At 37.1% G+C, this 20,703-nt stretch overlaps 2 protein-coding genes across 6 annotated transcripts in view; one reads left to right on the top strand and one right to left on the bottom strand.

The window, feature by feature from the left end:
* Positions 1-401: 401 nt before the first annotated feature.
* Positions 402-17,667, top strand: ddx17 (DEAD-box helicase 17). 5 transcript variants are annotated; one of them, XM_059560575.1, is made up of 14 exons: positions 402-529; positions 612-783; positions 962-1,118; positions 2,685-2,781; positions 4,251-4,384; positions 4,486-4,551; positions 4,715-4,856; positions 5,649-5,809; positions 7,502-7,674; positions 7,835-7,945; positions 8,040-8,101; positions 8,190-8,249; positions 15,971-16,204; positions 16,374-17,667. In XM_059560575.1, exons 2-14 carry the CDS (start codon positions 728-730, stop codon positions 16,919-16,921), a joined length of 2,001 nt encoding a protein of 666 aa, XP_059416558.1. In that variant the 5' UTR covers positions 402-529; positions 612-727; the 3' UTR covers positions 16,922-17,667. The 5 variants fall into 5 exon arrangements, with proteins under 5 accessions (XP_059416558.1, XP_059416556.1, XP_059416555.1 ...); XM_059560573.1 differs by having other exon boundaries at positions 411-634; positions 715-783; XM_059560577.1 differs by having other exon boundaries at positions 421-529; positions 715-783.
* A 1,469-nt stretch (positions 17,668-19,136) lies between these two features.
* Positions 19,137-20,703, bottom strand: part of gga1 (golgi-associated, gamma adaptin ear containing, ARF binding protein 1) — a 56,188-nt gene continuing 54,621 nt past the window's right edge. The window contains exons 15-17 of the mRNA XM_059560578.1: positions 20,030-20,199; positions 19,843-19,953; positions 19,137-19,249 (exon numbers count right to left, since the gene is read on the bottom strand). Coding sequence (XP_059416561.1) covers positions 19,139-19,249; positions 19,843-19,953; positions 20,030-20,199 — 392 coding nt within the window. The 3' untranslated portion in view covers positions 19,137-19,138. The remainder of the gene's footprint in view (positions 19,250-19,842; positions 19,954-20,029; positions 20,200-20,703) is intronic.

The raw sequence follows: 20,703 nt of genomic DNA, 5'->3' as shown, positions 1-20,703 counted from the left end.
TAACTTGTTTGTGACACGTGAACGTAACGTCGCTCTCACGTGGTAACTGTTACTTTTCTCTGCGCTGTTGACTGTTGACCAATAACAATCGTTTGTGATTAAGGATAAAAAAGACTAGCACGGCCTCGTCTTTTGCAATGGCTACTATGAAATAGTTTTGCAATTTTTATATATGCATTTAAACGACAGCGTTGTTATGCACAGACTCGTCCAGTCATCCAGTGCGCACTGCGCAATTAGTTTTAACAGATGCTTATTGAGAGATTACAATCCGTTAGGTTCATCTTTGTTTTGAATCCAACCTCCGGTTTTTACGTCTTTAAGCGAATTCATCACCACACTACGCTGTTTTCGTTGCGTTATTTGTGTACTCTCAATAGAGCCCTACGTACAAAAGCTACGACATTAAACGGGGCGGGCCCAATTGCCTAGTTGTAGGCGACATTTTACTACACCGAGAACGCACGAAGATGTTGTTTTAGCACAAAGCTGGCATATTTTTCGCGGGGTTGTTCGTAAAAGTCATTATGTAAGGATTTGCACGCAAAATCTGCATCCTAACTTTGTCTAAAACACCCTCATTCAACATATTACATCTTCACCGATTTCAGAAATACACATTTCCACAAACCAGGTAGGACCAGCGTTAACTAACGTTACTTCGTTTCGTTCTGGAGAAAACGGTGATAATTCTGCCGGGGTTTTACTTTACAGCAAGGTAAACGAGATGAGAGGCAGTTCATCGTATGGAGACCGAGACAGAGATCGAGGACGGGACAGGGGGTGGGCCTTTACATTTAATCGATGTTTGATTATTAATGTGTATAAAACATTTATTAATATCAGTTTATATGGAGATGTGATATTAAGCTATTAATTATATGGTCCCAGTAACAGATTTAGCTACTTGTCCATAAACGGTGTTTATCACTGGCAGTATTCATGCATGAATCTTTAACAGGCCTCGCTTTGGATCCAGTCGAGTTGCCCCACCTCCGCCCAAGAAGTTTGGGAATCCAGGAGATCGGCTGAGGAAGAAGAAATGGGACCTGGACCAGCTATCCAAGTTTGAGAAGAACTTCTACAGTGAACACCCAGAGGTTCATCACATGAGTCAGGTAATATAAAGCACACACACACACACACACACAATGGAGTTCAAATTTAGAAAACAACATACAATTTCCTAAATTTCAAGGTCACTGCTTAGTGCTGTTTGAAGTTATCCTAAGAGGAGTAGAAGGGCAGTTTTTTAAGCATATTTCATAAATTGTATTCTGAAGCACTGTATAAAAAACTTAAATGAGATATTTGGAAAATAACTCCGATCATAATAGAGAACACTTAGGCCCTGTCCACACAAACACATGGTTATTTTTAAAACCGCAGCTTTTTCTACATGGTTTAGCTGTTCGTCCACATGCAAACGCAGCGCCAGGTCACAGAAACCGAAAATGTTTGAAAACGCCTGCCAGGGTAAAGATTTTTCTAAAACTTGGTTGCAGTGTTATTGTGTAGACAGCGAAACAGGCGTTTTTGGCTTGTGACGTCGGAGTCAGAACAGTTATCTCCATGGCAGGTTGAATGAACATGTTTATCAGAACCAGCATGCAGTTCCTTCCCAGCGAACAACTCCCAACCAGCCTGCAGTTTACATGCTCCCCGTCATACAGCTAAACAGTTAATCTAAACCTGATTGAAAATCTCTGGAAAATCCTGGGCGATGAAGTTATGGCTAAGAAACCCACTAAAGGTACCAAACTATGGAAGAGAGAGGAAGAAGAGTGGATCAAGATCACACCAGTGCAGTATGAGAAACTAGTGATGTCCTGCAGCCGCAGATGTGCTAAAGTCACTCAAAGCAAGAGACTCTACATTTCCTGCAAATTTTTGTCACCTGTAACTAGGGCTTGACCTGTAACTATATATCAGGTTTGTACGATGTATTGATATATTTTTTACAAGCAATATGGTATGAGGCAGTACCGCATATATCGATATACAGTAGTTTGATACATGGACGCTGTAAAATAGTAGAGGACACAGAGTGAGCTGCTGAAGGGGAAAGTTCATAATCCAATTTGTCCTAAACATGAGACGTGCTCATATTAAGGGCTTTAAAATGACTCGTAAGCTATAGTTAACACGTATAGTTCAAAGTGGTTTACTCTGTCAGATGGATAACCTCAAACATTTTAGTTGTAAACTACAATGGTTACTGTTCTTTAATATTGGTCAGTTATTTTTTCTTTTTTTCACAAAACAAATGTTTTTTGTAGAAATGCCTAGGTTATTTTGTCAAACGTGTTAGTGGAACAGTGTTATGTCTACAGCTAATACTCCTTTAAATAAGTAAGAGAAGGATTATCAATATTTCAGAAAAAAATTAAGTATTTATAGATTGTTCTCTAATTTTGATCTCCACTGCATGTATATATATATATATATATATATATATATATATATATATATATATATATGTATATATATATATATATATATATATATATATATATATATATATATATATATATATATATATATATAATGGCTTAAAATGTACTAACATTGTTATTTTGGTAAATCATTTTAGTACACTTTTGTGTTCTTTAATTTTGCCTAGATTTTTATTACACTTTTATCTTTTTATTTAAAAAATTTGTATTTCATTTTATATTGAATAGTATGATGTAGAAGAATTTTGCCGGAAGAAAGAGATTACCGTCAGAGGCTCCGGCTGTCCAAAGCCTGTCACCAGCTTCCATCAAGCTCAATTCCCTCGTGAGTTTAATTCATATGAGAATCCCTGTTATTTTTGAACTGATTTTGAGTGGAATCTGTTCAATAATATTCATGCATGCACAGGACAAATGTTTGCATGCCAGTTTTTTTATTTTCAGTGAGTGTGATGAAACACACTGATTAATAACATTTCCTCTTCTTGTAGTATTTTCTTGAAATAAAAATCATACTGCCATCTACAGTTACATTTTTAAATGGTCCACTGATGTCCGATTTTATCATTTGGAATTAGGAAAAAATTGCAAGGAAATTTTAAAGGAATTTTGTTCTGTCATAGGCCAACGTTGATGTTAAAAACATCAAAGGTCTCATTTATAAACATTGCGTACGCACAAAATAGGCATATAATTTGCGTACAAAAATTTTTTACGCACATATCGGGATTTATAAAAAATAAACTTGCCATAAATATGTACGCACCGTACGGACATTATAAATCATGCGTACGAACTCTTGTTCATGGAGTGAGAAAATTAATGAAGTAAACAACGACTTTAAACTCTGTTTTCATGTCGATATACACATTTACATTAAATATTCCAATCGCTTTAAAAGAGATTAACAATGAAATTACATAATTTTACAAACAACATAATTTCATTAACAATAAACAATTTTCCTGTGAAATGTTATTTTTATTAAAGCGAGGAGTGTTATAGGGGCACAATAATTAATCTTTAAACTACAGACCACATGTTATGAGAAATATTTTAGCGAGAACAATGATCGATGATGCGTACTTACTGCGATATTATGGCGGACACTGCTGGATTACTGTACAACCACAGCTGCATGGAGGTGTTAATGTCGTGTAAAGTCATCTCTACAACATTATTAAAAATTCCACTATATTTGAAGGACATAACTAGGAGAAAACAGTAAGATTTGCATGTTTCCTTTTCCGAATCAGACAATACACTGCAATAAATATGCGTTTATCTGTTTCCACTAAAATAGCTAAAATATGTTTATCTTATCAACAAAACTGCATACATTTGAAATAATCGAAATTCTATTTGGCCAGTGTAAAAGAATGAGATAATCTAAAATATCTGAGAACTATTTGAAACCATTTAGTTTTTATGGATATTTTCATGTATTTATCCTAAAACATAGCAGGAATACTATTTCCCTACTGTCTCTGTGTTAAACATGGTGTCACGTGCATGGGAATTCACATGTAAATGATATGCAGATAAGGTTATACATAGTAAAACAAGGCGTTGTAAGCTCCATATATGGTGATTTATAAAGAGATTTTTGCGTAGGTTCTGGCGTGCGCATGGTTTTATAAATCTGAAAACCTTTGGGCATACGCAAAATCTAGCTTTTGTGTCTACGTAAAATTTTAGGATGAAATCTACGGAGAGTTTTATAAATGAGGCCCCAGGACTTGTAGAGCAGTGATTGCATATAAGAATATTAAAGTTATGTTTCTGTTTTTTAAGAATATGTGATGGACGTGCTGCTGCAGCAGAACTTTAAGGAGCCCACTGCTATCCAGGCTCAAGGTTTTCCTTTGGCTCTCAGTGGCAGGGACATGGTGGGCATTGCTCAGACTGGCTCCGGAAAAACACTGGCCGTAAGAGTTCCATATTTACAACCTACAGCCATAGAAAATGCACATACTCAAGTATCCATCCCAAGTGATCTCATGTTTACTCATTTCAATATCGTCAACAGTATCTGCTGCCTGCCATAGTGCATATTAACCATCAGCCCTACCTGGAGAGAGGGGATGGGCCCATTGTAAGTTGCCAAAGAAACTTTTACCTCAATAATTAGGAACTGATTAAGAACCGGAACAATATACAATAGTTTTTTTAACGTACTGTAGGAATGAATCCAAAGTGCTTTGTTAGCACATTCTTCAGACCTGTCACATTTTTGTCCTGCTCTCTGTTCTGTTTAGTGTCTTGTGTTGGCACCGACGCGTGAATTAGCCCAGCAGGTGCAGCAAGTGGCTTATGACTATGGCAAATCATCTCGGATCAAGAGTACCTGTGTGTATGGTGGAGCCCCTAAGGGTCCACAGATCAGAGATTTAGAAAGAGGTATGCGAACTAACCCACATCCACCACTTACATTTTTTTTAATACAGTATACCTGTTGTAAATGTATATTGATATTATCATCTTTTAAGTCTGCATAATAAAGGATGAAATGATAATCAAGGTTATTTTGCTCAAAATTATATAATCATGATTACTCTTGAGAACAGTTTTTATTTTTTAATTGCTGTCAGACTAAATGTACATAATTAAAACCTTTGCCAGTAAAAATAGCACACAGTAACCCTTGTCAGTTTGACCAAATGAGCTGTAAATTTTCTGTCATGCTCTATTTTTATCCTTCCGGAAAATAAAGTCGGCCTGCTCTAGCAATTTAATGAATGATATCCCATGAATAATTTACTGGAATGCACTGATATATATACAACAGTAATATTTAAGACATCTGTAGTGTTGCTGTAGAAGGACTAATCTGAACTCTTGGGGTTAGTTTTGGTCTGCTTTTAATTTTTTTTATGTCTAATGATAGAGGGGTGAGGCGAATAACATCACCTCATTTTAGAAAATTTTAAGTGTGTTATTCATTCATAAAGCATAACTTTAAACCATTTCATTGGTGGTCGCTGATTGTCAACATTTCAATGGAAGTTACTCTTCCATAATTTGTGCAAGGTGTCATGGGCTGTAGGGAAAAGGTGAGCTTAGGAAAATAGAACAGTGGTTCTCAACCCTCTTCCTGAACAAGTGTAATCATAACTGTGATTATCTTTGGATTAATTGACCAGCAACACTTAAGGGCTTTTCTTTCAATAAAAATTATTTGACTTCCTAAAGGTGTTGAAATCTGCATTGCCACACCTGGCCGTCTGATCGATTTCCTGGAGGTAGGAAAAACCAACCTGCGCCGTTGCACCTACCTAGTGCTGGATGAGGCTGATCGTATGTTGGACATGGGATTTGAACCCCAAATCCGCAAAATTCTTGACCAAATTAGAGTAAGTACAGTTTTCACTTGGAACATGTACAGTATTTAAAAGTTAACGGATGTTAACTAGAGCCTGACCAATATGGGTTTTTTGTTACGGAGATATGGCCGTTCAAAATCTCAATGGTATTCCATACACTCAAAGGGTTAGTACACCCAAAAATTTTAATTACCCTGTGATTTACTCACCCTCAAAGCTTCCTAGGTATACACTTATTTCAAACAAATCAAGTCAGAGTTACATAAAAAATTGTCCTGGCTATTCCAAGCTCTATCATTGCCATCATCGGGTGTTGCAGTTGAGTAGTCTACAAGTCGTCAAATAAAGCACGTGCATCTATAATAAAACGCCCCTCACACGGCTCCGGCCGGTGAATAAAGAATAAATTAATTTTTGTAAGAAAAATATCCATATTTCAAATGTAATAAACACTTTTCTCTCAGCTCCGTTATCTGTCATACGTGGAAAGGGTTCCGGCGGATGATGCAGGACGTATGCGCAATGCGCACACCTCTAAGATATGCTAGTCTCGCAAGTTTGTTTATAGGAGCAAAGGATGCAAAGTTTCCTTAATTTAGCAAAGGAAAACCAGACTCTTGTTGGTTTATATCGAAATCCTCAGACATTTGTCTTTGCAAATCCTCGGTTTGTACTTCTAATTCGTGACCAGCGTTTTGTTTTCTCTCTGCATTCGTCACTAATCGCGCTACTCTGACATATGATCATGATTAATCGCTTTCAATATAAAAATGTGTTTACATAATATATGTGTGTGCACTGTGTATATTTATATACAGGGCCTAAAATTAACACTCGCCAAGTGCCAGCTGTGAGTAAAAATCAGTGTTGGTGAGTCCACGTAAAAGTGTCAGTCACCAGCTGGCGGGTATAACTTTTACGAATTACGAACAATGCAATGAAGTGAAAACAAAAGCCAGTTTTAAATGACCGTAAAGAGTTGGTGTCATGTGTTAGATCCGCGTCTTATGCCTCAGGGTTTGAAGAGACAGCGCTGATTTTAAAGTGAACCTGCTGAAGTCTATCACTGATGTAAATCAAATAATAAAAGAAAAAGATAAATCCTTGGACTTTTCTGGCTGCTGATTAACTTTTATAGCTTGAATAAAGATTAATATGTATAGTTTATGCATATATAATATAGTTGATGTGAAGATTGCTTTAAAATAACTTAAATTAAAAGTTGTTATATATTGTATTTTAGAGCCTATTAAACGTTAAAAATAATAGCTTACAATTATACTGTAATGTTGAATAGCTATAATTAATAGGGATAATTGAGGGAAAATGCACCAGCAGGACAAATTAAAAGCATTTTAAATATGTTTAGTTATTGTAGTGGTAATAACTGTCTGTTTTTGCAATAAGACTTTCATGGCCGGTTAAAAAACATTTTGGCTGGTAAATTTGATCATATTAACGGCCATTGGCAGGTGTGTCAAAAAAATACACGCGTACATGTAAAAATTTAAGAAATATGCAATTTATATATGAATTATATACATGTTTATATTACATATAGGCTATTTCTTAAACATATACATGTGTGTGTATTTATGTATTCATATAAAAAAAATACAGTGCACACATATATATTATGTTAACACACATTTTTATTTTGGAAGCGATTAATCAATTTTAGAGGCCTATAATTTCGTTTTCTGCTATTCCTGTTTCCTTCAGCCTGACAGACAGACTCTCATGTGGAGTGCTACCTGGCCTAAAGAAGTTCGTCAGCTGGCTGAAGATTTCCTCCATGACTATGTCCAGATCAATATAGGAGCTCTAGAACTGAGCGCAAACCACAACATCCTGCAGATAGTGGACGTCTGCATGGAGAATGAAAAAGACATGAAGTGAGCTGATTTAACCATGTATCTAATAAAGTATTGGATATGACATTATATGAGCTTTTAATAAGTTATTAAGGTATTGTAATTTGTTTTGGTTTACTTTCCTGTTTGCTTGTACAAGTCAGGATGAAAATGTTTCAAAGATATGTTTTTGTGCTTAAAGGCTGATTCAGCTTATGGAGGAAATCATGGCTGAAAAGGAGAACAAAACCATCATCTTTGTCGAGACAAAGAAACGTTGTGATGAACTTACTGGGAGGATGCGAAGAGATGGGTGAGAAATCTTTATAATCCCTCATATTTTAAATCAAGTTTTTTTTATAAAAATCATATAAAATGCTGATGTGCTGTATGTTGTCTTTATTCAGGTGGCCTGCGATGTGTATTCATGGGGACAAGAGCCAACCAGAGAGGGACTGGGTATTATCAGGTAAAGCTTTTAAGCTTCATATTTTATTAAAGAAGGCTATCACTATTTGGTCTGTCGGTTCTCATTGTGTTGCACCTTGTATTTCCAGAGTTCCGCAGTGGAAAAGCTCCAATTCTGATTGCTACTGACGTTGCCTCACGGGGTCTGGGTATGTTCTGATACTTCATACTTATCCAGAACCTTATCTGAATTTTTTAAATACAGAACTGAATGTTTTTTGATATCAAGTAAATAATTCAGACAGTATATAGGGAACACACTGACAACTACAACATTGACACATTCAGTCACATATTTTTAGTTTTAAAATGTTAGCTGTGTCTTTGAAGCTTATTCTTTCACACAAAAAAAATCATACTGAAGCATGTCCTCTGAAATGTAATTGTCTCACCCTTTTTGACCTCTTATGTGTTTGCATCCCTGCAAACAACTAATCATACAGTGTTTTCAAGTTAAAAGGGTTAGTTCACGCAAAAATGAAAATAAGCCGATATATTACTCGCCTCCAAGTCATCCTAGGTGTATATGATTTTCTTCTTTCAGATAAATCCAGTCAGAGTTGTATTAAAAATTGTCTTTGATCTTTCAAATACAAATACAGTGTAACATGTAATACTTTAATAATTGATTAATGAAATAGTTCTTTATTTATATAAAAAAATAATATTTAATAATAAAGTTAATTCTATAAAATTCTATAAAATTAGTTATACCATTATAATCTTGTCTGCTGAAAAAAACTATATATATATATAGAACCCCTACCAAAACACAATTGAAAGGATTACAGGGTTATAATGGGAATGGTATTGGATAGAACAACAGTAATTCCTATTGGAATAATGACATAAAACAAAAATGAATTTTGTAATGGTTTCATGGAAACTGTAACAATTTCTGTAAAAACTGTAAAAAAATTTTTTTAGCAGGGCAATGATACTCATACTGTGCTGCACATTATTGACAATATTGAGCTGAAGCTTGACTTTGCAAATGTAAAGTCACAAATCAAATCGCAATATCAATATTTTCCCCTATATCGCACAGCCCTATTGCAGTGCATTTATAAATAAAAAGCGCCCATCCATTAAAAAAAAGTGTCTTACACGCACAAATCCTCCGACATTCTTCCATTTTGTACTTCTAATTAGTGATCATTGTTTTGTTTTGATCTCTCCCCTGCACGTCCGTCATATACACCTAGGATGACTTGAGGGTGAGTGATTTATGAGCTAATTTTCATTTTTGGGTGAACTTGCCCTTTAATGTTACAATTATTTTTGAGTCACAGACAACTAAATGATCGTACTATTTTTAATGACAGTGCAAATAAGAACCCCCAACATCATATCATATGAATAACAACATCAGTAACATATCAATGAAACATGGTCCATGCCTCACTCTGATGGAAAATTGAGGTAATTTAAAACATGCCTGAAAAGGTGAAGGGGTGTTCTCACCAAAAACTATTTGCAATGGCTATGCCATTTATTTTTAAAGTTGGCAGTTTTTTACCGATGTGATGTTTGGTGATGCAACAAAGTTAAGTGGACCTCAACTTCATAAAAATGAGTTCTTTGAAAAAAAAAATGAATCTTTGTAAAAAAAATTATTATTATTGATCCACCACCTGATACAGTTGAATAGTTATTAGTCAAGTAGCAGCCAACATCCCAGAAACTCATCAACATCTTGTGATTTAATCACTATCAGTTTGAACGCCCCTTTTATTTTTCTTTAGCTCCAGCTTGATGAATAAAGGGAGAAAAATACTGTATTACATGAATTTAAAGGCTCAGGTATACTTAATTTTTTTCACAGTCTACTCTGCCTCATGCACAGTTGACCATGCGAGCCTTCCACTAGTGAATCTTTCTTTTTAATCACTCAAATATTTGTACATTGGCTGTTGTCTGCGCAAAAGTCTGCACAGATGCAAGCAGTGTGCGTGGACATCCGTGGGCCCCGCTGAGGACAAAAATGGTCACAGACTGTCCACAATATGTTGCAAAATGCGGACAACTGATGTGTATTTTGGGCTTAAGATTTGAACAGAAGTTTTTAATGCATGGTGCTTAAATTTAAAATAGTCACCTAAATTTTACTTGTTGTTTTGCATTCTCTTGGTTTGGACCTTAAAGGTGGGGTAAGCAAATTTTTTTTCAAAAACGCTTTAGAAAAATGATTTAGGCCGAGTAGCAAAACAAACTTGTAGCCAATAAGCAGTAAGGGTTGTCTAGTCATGATGTGGAGGAGACAGCGTTCAGTGCAAAGGACGGACATTAGCCAAGCTGAGTGACAGAAAGATAGAGACGGCGGATAAAAAACAAGAGGAAACCATCTGCGGAACAAAAGAAGGCTTAAGGAAGTAAGGCAAGAATTTTTCTGTCATGTATTTGTTGTGTCGTGCTGTGCCACATCCAGTGTAGACCATGCTGCACAACTTCGTGTTCAAGCTCTTGTTCTGTCCAGGCTGAACTATTGCAATGCTCTCTTGGCAGGTCTTCCAGCCAGTTCTATCAAACCATTACAATTAATCCAGAACGTGGCAGCAAGATTAATTTTAAATGAGCCGAAAAGAATACACATCACATTTCTGTTTTATCAATTTTCACTGGCTACCAATAGCTGCTCGCATAAAATTCAAGGCATTGATGTTTGCCTACAAAACCACCACTGCCTCTGCACCCCTTTACCTAAATGTATTACTTCAGACTTATGTGCCCTCTAGAAGCTTGCGTTCTGCAGGTGAACGTCGCTTGATTGTGCCATCCCAAAGAAGCACAAAGTCACTTTTACAGACTTTTAAATTAAATGTTCCTTCCTGGTGGAATGACCTGCCCAACTCAATCCGAGCAGCTGATTCCTTAGCCATCTTCAAGAATCGGCTTAAAACACATCTCTTCTATCTTTATTTGACCCTCTAACTTTAGCACTCACTATTCTAATTCTATTATTAAAAAAATAATAATTTCTGGCTACCAGAAATCACTTATCCCACCTTTAATGCTTTCTTTCATTTACAGTTGGAAAAAAATCATGTACAGTACATTTTGTGATCATTTAGTTGAATATTTTTACCTTCGGCATCTTTTCTTTCTCTCTCTTCTCTCTCCTATCCTTTACTATCTTAGCTTTTCTTCCCAGGCTTCACTTGTTTTGAACAATATACATATTTATGAATTGTCAGGTTCACATTTAATTATAAAAATTACTCTGGGCTGACTGTGACTGACTGGAGGGCTGCTATTCCAGTTTCCATATTCAAAAGCTGTTCCAAACGATAAAGTCGTGCTGTCTGTTTCTTGTTACTGATATAAAAACCCTCACGCATGTGGGGCTCACCGGCTCGCTGTTGACCCTAGCACGGATCTAGGGGAGCTGCAGTCCTTCCCTCTTCCCTGGGTCCTATTTCCAGTCTCCTTCCTGAACAAATGTGTGCACGTGTCCAGTTATTTAGGAAGATGTTAATCAATAGTTATGGTCAGAATTTTTTTATTTTTCCCCTCAGAAATATTTTACTTAAAGGGGTCATATGACGTTGCTAAAAATAACATTGTTTTGTGTATTTGGTGTAATGCAATGTGTTTATGCAGTTGAAAGTAAAAAATATTTTCCACATTAATGTATATTATTGTTGCTCCTCTATGCCCCGCCTTTCTGAAATGTGGCGATTTTTACAAAGCTCATCGTTCTTAAAAGTGAGGTGTGCTCTGATTGGCCAGCTATCCAGTGCGTTGTGATTTGGCCGAATGCCTCAAGCGTGTGACAAAAATTTTATGCCCCTTAACAAACTGTGATGCAGAGTCCCGTCGCAACGAGATAAAACCCATTACAAACGAGGCATTTGTAGCGTCCAGTGGGGACATAATTACGGATTATAGTGACTTATACCGTCTTTTTACGCATTGCGTTGCATATTGCGCAGTGTAAACACAAAACCATGCCTGCAATTTTAGATCAAAGAAACAACAAACGCTACTCTACACTGCTCAAAACTCACGTTTGAATCATCAGTAACAAATTCTTTACATATGTAAGCTTACTTACAGGCTGTGAGTCAGAAGAGCCAGACTGTCCTTGCAAAGTTGAAATTGCCCCACTGTATAGAAACAGCCTTTTGTAAAGAAGCATTGTAGGCTACTGGTTCAGGAAACAGTCCTCGTCCTCCATAAAATGCGCTGCACACATCTGAATATTTGGGTTGAACTGTTCTGGAACCGTGTTGTTAATACAACTTAACCACTGATTTCTAGTCGTGTCCTCTTTTGGATGGCCAAACAAAGTAGTTTTGCTTTCACATGAAACACAGCATCTCCACAACATGCCGGCGGCGTCAAGAGCTTATGCAGTTATGCAGATCTTCCCGCATCGTGACGTAGACATGTGGGGGCATGTTAGAATGAGCTGTTTTAGGTTGGCATGGTTGACACTTAACATTCATAAAGAATATCTCTTTGGATTTCAGACTTTAGTCTTTACAGATCTTCTTTGTGCACCAAGAGCTTGTAACACTCCAAAGAGAAAGGAAAAATTTGAATCGCATCATATGACACCTTTAAATGTTATCACTTTTTTTTTTTTGTAATCACTTTTATTCTTTGTGAGATCATTGTTAAACCAGATAAACCAGGAATTGCTATTTTGTTTTGTTTGAGTTATGCCAGAGGGTCTTACACTATTACTGTTCTTTTTCCCCTTCAGGATTTTTGACTTCCTAACTGGCAGCCTAGGCATGCTGTGCTATTTTGACACAGTGGCCTCCCTCTACCATGTAACCAGAGCTCTATCAGACACAAGCACATTTCTTGATATGGATAGACACCCTCAGCTGCTCCCCTATGTATCTGTATTCTTAAGGGCTAGTGGCATCAACTTGCTTAAATTTATTTTCTTTTTTTTTTACCTCAAACTCTTGATTGGCCGTTAAAAAATCTCAAAGGATACTATGGCCCCTTAGAGCTCTGTTAGATTCCAGAAAAGTCTGCCCCTAAGATAGATCTGGGGCCAAATGGCTACGGAGTGATTAAGAGAGAGGGAGAGAAAGTTAAGAGTGCTGGATACAGTCCGGTCCGGTTTGTGGAGGCCCTGCAACCCAGTGAGAGAGAGAGAACTGGGGCAGAGCCGGTTCTGCTCCCGCCTGGCGTTGCTGGGACAGGGCCGAGGGTGAAGGGGGGGCAGCTCAGCGCGTGAGCCCACATTAACCTCTTCCTCTTGGGCCGCTCCACGGGACCCAGGACTGATCCCAGCCAAGACTAACCTAACCTAGGGTAAGTACCTGATCGCGCCCTAGTCACTGCCCTGTTCATGAGATCTGTTTCCATAGTGTGGCAAATGTCCTTTAAGTATGTTTAAACGTGTGTGTGTGTGGTAAGTGCCATGGTATATTAGACCATTATTGTACTGTATATGTATAGCACATTTCATTTTTATTGAGATATATCAAATAGTATCTATCATTATCATTTTCTAAAAGGAGACTTTTTTCTTTTAGGGTCAATAGCAGTGTTGTTAGAGCCCCTTTTGAACCGTAATGAGAAACAGACTTTTAATATGCTGTATGTCCAGAAGAAGAAAAAAAAATTACCTTTAACAAACTCCTGACATTTCTCTTCTTTAATACCACCTCAAGTGTTGCTTGACACAATTAGTTTTGATATAAACTAAATCATATTGTTAATGTATTGATATTTAATGTACCGTATTTTTCGGACTATAAGTCGCACCTGAGTATAAGTCGCATCAGTCCAAAAATACGTCATGATGAGGAAAAAAACATATATAAGTCGCAATGGACTATAAGTCGCATTTATTTAGAACCAAGCACCAAGAGAAAACATTACCGTTTACAGCCGTGAGAGGGCGCTTTATGCTGCTCAGTGTAGACTACAGGAGCACTGAGCAGCATAGAGCGCCCTCTCGTGGCTGTAGATGGTAATGTTTTCTCTTGGTTCATGTCTCTCGGTTCATGTCAAATTAATTTTGATAAATAAGTCGCACCTGACTATAAGTCGCAGGACCAGCCAAACTATGAAAAAAAGTGTGACTTATAGTCCGGAAAATATGGTAATAATTGAGATTAGATAAGCTGTTTATCTATGGAATAGGTAAGTAGCAAGTCTTCAAAGTCTAAAGTTTTGTCTTATTTTATTCTGTTGTGTTTGTCTGCTTAAGGTGGTGTCTCACTAGCTGACTGAAAATATATTTTGTTCTCTTCTGTTAGGTTGATGTTTATTTGAATGATTTAAAGAGTGTTTTCTGAAATCGGGAAATGGTTCATGTGAACTTATATATCGTTTGCTGCTGACAACCAGTCCTAAATCGTATGGTTTGTCAAGTTGTGTCAGGGATCACTTTCCTGACAACTAGGATGATAAATGTAGAGAAAGAATCTTGCAGGAGTAAACGGCTGCAGCTGTTGAGAAAAAGGTTTGGATTAGATCCGAGCAGGACTGTGACTTGTCAGTTCTTCAGAAGCTCACTGCTATATCCAAAAGCATCCCTTCTTCAAGTCACAGCAAGGACTTAATGCTTCATCAAAGAGTTTCTCCATTGGAAATTGACAGAAAAATTGGCTAGTGAGACTCTCTTTAAGTTGACTTTAAGGCAGACTTTTTTCTGAATGATTAATATTATAGTGATGCACCAAAATTTTAGCAATCAGAAATATTTTGCAGGCCCCAAAATCATTGACCAAAAAGGTGACAATTTAATTAGCACTTTGATGGTGCATTTTGACTGTAGATAAGCCACAACATGTACACATGAGTTCTGTGGATGCTAGGGCTAGTTAGACAGTATTGATTTTTATTTATTTTTTTAATCGATCTTCATTTTGATGAACCAAGATCTCAGTCTTTGATGTTTTTATTTAACGCATTAACAAAACTTTGCAAAACATTATTTGTAGTGTCTGTTATCCAGTATTCACAGTAAGCGTTGCGCTTTCTTACTTTTAACATGAAACAAAAACTTCCAGATTTTGTCAATTTTATAATGAAATTTAAGACAATGTAATATTGACTCTCTTTGGTGTGGTGCGGCATATTGCTGTAACAATCTCAGTTAAGTAACAGCACAGTGTCCGTGAACCAGCCATCGCTTCCTGTTTACTGCTAGTTGCATAACAGAATAAATTTGACTACCAGATGTTAAAAAATGGTACAACTTACTGAATTGTATCATTACATATTTAATCACTCATTCGGTTTCAAACAAGAAAAGTAACTTATATTTACCTCAGGAAAGCCATTCAATGTTCATAGCTTGTTAGAAAAAAAGGTGGGAAAACGCTAGAGAGGATCATTTTGCTAAGTATATACACTGTTGTCGTCATTATTCAATCTATGTTTGAAAAGGTTTGTCATGAAAAGTTTTATTAGTTTAAATGTTTATTTCAACAACAAATTAGAGTAGTCTTATATCATTCAATTTTTTTGGAGTCTTGCATATTAAAACAGTTTGATTAATTTATTATTTAACATTATTCTTTGGAATTTGAAATATTTGGCTTAATGAAAACTTTAGGTTTTGTGTTTAAGTAAAAAAAAAAAAAAAAAAAAAAAAAAAACCTTTTTTGGTGCATCACTATTATACATTTAAGAGTGGAATATTTCTGACTGCTGATGACAGCATACAAAAATACTCTTTAAAACATTTTCAAGTGTATAAATATCATTGGATAACTTTAGAATTGAAAGCCTATTCAGAGCTTCCTAAGAGATGGAATCCCAAACCCAGATGGCTAAATAATGCCACTGTTGCTGTCGCAGTGAACTAAGCAATGGTCCATTCATTCTGCCTACCTCACTTTCTAATTGAATTTTTTTGCTTCCTCCATTATTTCTTAACCTTGGCCCCACGAAGATGTGGAGGATGTTAAATTTGTCATCAACTATGACTATCCAAACTCTTCTGAGGATTATGTTCATCGCATTGGGCGCACAGCCCGCAGCACCAACAAAGGTACAGCCTATACCTTCTTCACACCTGGGAACCTTCGGCAGGCTCGTGATCTGGTCCGGGTTCTTGAGGAGGCTAGACAGGCCATCAACCCCAAACTACTGCAGCTGGTGGACACAGGCCGTGGGGGAGGGGGAGGTGAGCATTTTAAAATGAGCTATAGTTGGGGCATTCATATTACAATTTGTATTATGTCCTTTTAGTGCAAATCTTCATTTCCAGGCTAGTCACCTTTTTGGAGGTAAGTGTCTTTCAAAATTTTTTATCACTAGCCTAATCCCTGGACTTTCATTGGCTACTTCCGTAGGTGGAAGGATGCGTTATCGTGGCAACAACTCAACCTCAAATAACCCCAACATGATGTACCAGGATGAATGCGAGCGCCGCATGCGCTCTGTAACCGGTAGTAACAAGGGCAGCCGCAGCAACAACTTGAGCCGTGATGGAAGGTCAGGTGGGAGCAGCCGTGACGACCGTATGTCCTCCTCTTACAGAGACCGCAGCAGGGATGGACGAAACGACTACAACTCAGGACCCACCTACAACAGTGGAGGAGGTGATCAATTCCAGAGCTGTGGGGGTGGAGGAGGGGGGCAGTATGGCTCCCGAGGGGGAGGCACACATCCGGGTGGGGGTGGTAGTGGTAGTGGGGGTGCAGGAGGGCAAGATCAGGCTGGACCTCCCCAAGGTCTGTTTGGAGCACCTCCACCACCAACTCAGCCTGGGCCAGGTCCACAGCCACTCATGGCGCAGCAGTTCTCTCCTCCACCACAGCCTATCATGGGGTTCATGGGTCCTGGGCCATACCCATTTGCCTCACCACCACCACCCCTTCCTCCCCCTCCTAGAAAGTAACATCCAGAGGCTTTGCGATCTTCAGTTTTTGTTTTTTTTCTTGTTGTAATAGTAACCTGCTGTTTCCAGTCTGAACTTTTGAATATAGTTAAGTGATACATGGTGTGCTCTTTATTTTCTGTTGTGTTGTTGTAGAAAAGGATGGCTTTGCATTTAATCAAGCCAGTGGTCCAGGGTCTTGAGTGAAGGGCTTCTGGTCCAATACAATGCTTTTGAGTTCTGTGGTTCTCAAATCTGTTCCCCCCCCAAAAAAAAGTTAGAATAATCGTTAGATATCTTGGCTTTTTTTGTGTATCTTCCCAGGTAAAAAGGGTCAATCTTTTGATTAGTTTGTCAGTACTTTTTAATGATTATTGATATTTTAAGTACTTAGCAGATTTGCACCCTCCAGTGTTATCAGTCTCAGACTTGCAGAATAATTCATAGATGGAGATTTTGTTTTTTGTAGTTAATTTCCAGTTTGAAAGCTAACTTTTTACCTTAGCATATTACCAGGCTCTTAGAATGCTTCAGTATACCTTAAACTATACCCAACGCAAATGCTTAATTATACCATTGTATGCATTACTATGTATGCCTATGATCAGGCATTACAGACAGCTACTTCTTGGGATCCTGAACAGACTCAGAGGAATCAAATTTGTTCACAAGACCACCTCTCTGATTGGAAGGGACCTGGAAATGAATATAAATTCTTTTTGTATAATCACTTTGTTTTACAAATTTTAATAAAAGAGTTCAATTCAGATCACTGTCATTGATGTTTGATTATTACTCGTCCAAAAAACAAAGACATAAATCCAAATTATAAAATCCAGGTGGGGCTACAGGAGGGCAAGATCATGCTGGATCCAAGGTCTGTTTGGATCACTTCCACCAACTCCTCAGCCTGTGCCAAGTCTGCAACCACTCGAGGCACTGCAGTTCCCTTCTCCACCACAGCCTGTCATGAGGTTCATGTGTCCTCATTAAAAAAAATGAAACAATTTTAAACCCCAGAGAAAAAGAATAACTTTATTTCCCTTAAATACATATTTGCACTACATTCACTTCTCCGTATGTTTAGTCTCTGTATTAGTTTTTGGCAAATGTACATAATAGCAATACCGTTATTATTTACACTTCAACAGGTTGGACTGACAGGTTGATGATCTGGTATGGGACAGACTTCATCACAGACCTTTAATTGTAAGGAGTGACACAAACTAGAATTGTTTCATTTGGGAACACAGTGATTTCAATTCCTGTATACAGAGAATTCCTATGCAGCAGCATCCTGATTCCGCCGAAATATAACCAAAGTACCGTTATTTAAATGACCTGTTTTCATCTTGAGTACACAATTCTTCAGTTATCTCATATGGGAATGATAAGGGTGAAAGTATTCATTAAACTACTGCATTGAGAGATCCCAAATTAGATGCGGAACCATCAGGGATTCACAAAGACAAAAGACAATCTCAACCAAAAAAGGGCAAACATTTCTGTTACACTGCCAATTAAAAACAAGCATAAACAAAATGTTTATATTCACATTAGCATGAAAAAAAAAAAATCTAATTAGGCACATACGGTAAATATAAACAACATTACCATGAAGTTCAAGAGCAGTACAATGCACACGGGGCTATTTTGGGGCAATCATAAATTAAGATGAAAAGAATTACAATGAATGACGAGGGTCTATGTAATTTGTAATATATAGAGCATTATTTCTTTGCAAAGAAATAGATTTTTTTTAGTTGCCATTAAAAAACATGCAGCCTGACAATACAATCAAACGCGCACACACAAAAAACAAAGATGATCAAAAATGTGTGCAAGTGAACAAAACCTAGTAATCAACACGATGAAAATGAAACCGTTAGCACAATTTTAACCTGCTCTATGCCATTAGAGCTGACTGAGACTCCGCAGACAGAGTATCTTAATCCCCACATGGAAAAATGGTATAAATGACCACAAAAATCTTAACTTTCAAACATTTAAACCATCATACAAAAAAGGCCTGACATACCAGAAAACAAAACAAAGCTGAAAAAAGTAACCGCAGGAAATTAAGAATAAAATGAATTCATTTAAAGGCCTTCTCACAGCACTCAATCAGACTAAGGAGAGGACAGAAGGATGTGGAACAAAGGTAGAGTCATTGACATAGTCTGGATATGAACTGCCATAAGGAAGCATAGGGGCCTCTAGCAAGAAATCAGTGTACTTTTAAAGGTTTCCCCAGGACTCTGGTGGAGGGAACTGCTCCACATCTCCACTCTCATCGTGTGATTCTTGTCCTAAATCAAATGTCAGTTTGTATCTCAACCGCACCTTCTCCTTCAAAAAGAAAGAAAACTTGTATGAATTTTGAACTTGAAGAAATGCAATGTAATCAGATATTTGCAAATCAACACACGTGTATGACAGAAGCCACAAACCATAACCATCACAGTTAATAAGTTTTACTAACAAATTATATCCAACTTTTTTTGCATAGGGCTGCAACAGTACACAAAATAATATTTCCCATACATACCTCAATATTGGAGTCAAAGTTTGGTAAGTAGAGAGAAAAATAATCTGTCTTGAAATTATTAATCATGTAAAAACAATGGCACAGTTAAAGTCTTCCTTTCACTGCCAAATTTTTAATTTTACATAGAAACGGAATTAATTTGATAAAATTACGTCAGCTGTGATTTTTCATACAGTAAATTATAAATGAGCGCAGTTGTAGGGAGGAGGATCTTATTTCTAGTATATTTGGTCTAGTTAGTGCTTGCTCCAAAAAAAAATAATTATCCTCCAAATTGGTGCACTCTTTGTCATTTTTAGTACCGTACTGAAAGCCCTTTATCTGCTTCCAATAAATATGTACCACTGCAGCCCAACTACTAAATGATATTCTCCAAATACATCTGTTTATTTACCTTGTGAGGGTTGGCTAAAAGCAGGACCTGTGTAATGGCGGCAGGAGGCAATAAAGGATTGAAGGCAGGTAAATCTGTTCCCAAGGGTGGCTGCAGCTTTACTCTCATAGTCTGCACATACATACAATACAGCTTCAATACAGAATTCTATACAGATTTACTAAAGATAGATGATTAATAGAGTTACCTTAGGAACAGCTGCCTGGAATCGAACATTTGTGATGGGCACAGGGGCAGATGACAACATGGAGATTATCACCACTAAAACATCTGGCCGTGATGGTGGAGAGTCTCTTGCAAAATGAAACAGAACTCGAAGGCTGTGTTTATCGAAGATTGTCACAGGTAACAAGCTACCTGTTACAGATAGGAAAAAACAACTGGGTCAGCACATCCTTACATTAAAAGAAACAACAAAAACAGCATCCACAACGAGTATAGACACTGAACATTAATTCACTCATGTAAATCCAAACCATTTAATTTTCTTTCTTCCATGGAACACATCTTTAAAAACCATACTAGTCACTCTTTTTTTATGGAATTAGTCCCCATGCAGACTGAGGCCTCCAGACATCAAAAAGAACACAAAGGCACCATAAAAGAGGTCCATATGGTTGTTTGCCATCTTCCAAGTCTTCAAAAGTAATATGATAGCTTTCTGAGTAACAGAAATTAAACTCTGTTGATAATATTACTCTGTTTTAAGATGATAACTGCTGCAACCAGATTGAGTGAACAACGCAAAGATTCAGCATTACTCGTCTAATGAACAGATCATAAAAAGCTAGAATAGACACATTTTAGGTAAAAGTGATCAATGTGGCTCAGTCATTGTTTATATTTACAAGGTTGTTTTAC

The sequence above is a fragment of the Carassius carassius genome, chromosome 10, assembly GCF_963082965.1.
Source record: "Carassius carassius chromosome 10, fCarCar2.1, whole genome shotgun sequence".
Lineage (NCBI taxonomy): Eukaryota > Metazoa > Chordata > Actinopteri > Cypriniformes > Cyprinidae > Carassius > Carassius carassius.
The sequence above is the reverse complement of the archived record's forward strand: the minus strand, read 5'-3'. Positions and strand labels throughout refer to the sequence as shown.

What these genes read in the sequence shown, in the direction of transcription:
- ddx17 (XM_059560575.1), top strand. Translation starts at nt 728, where the DNA reads ATGAGAGGCAGTTCATCGTATGGAGACCGAGACAGAGATCGAGGACGG. An exon ending in GAGAATGAAAAAGACATGAA is followed by an intron (nt 7,675 to 7,834) that starts GTGAGCTGATTT and finishes TTGTGCTTAAAG; the next exon opens with GCTGATTCAGCTTATGGAGG. An exon ending in GAGGGACTGGGTATTATCAG is followed by an intron (nt 8,102 to 8,189) that starts GTAAAGCTTTTA and finishes TTGTATTTCCAG; the next exon opens with AGTTCCGCAGTGGAAAAGCT.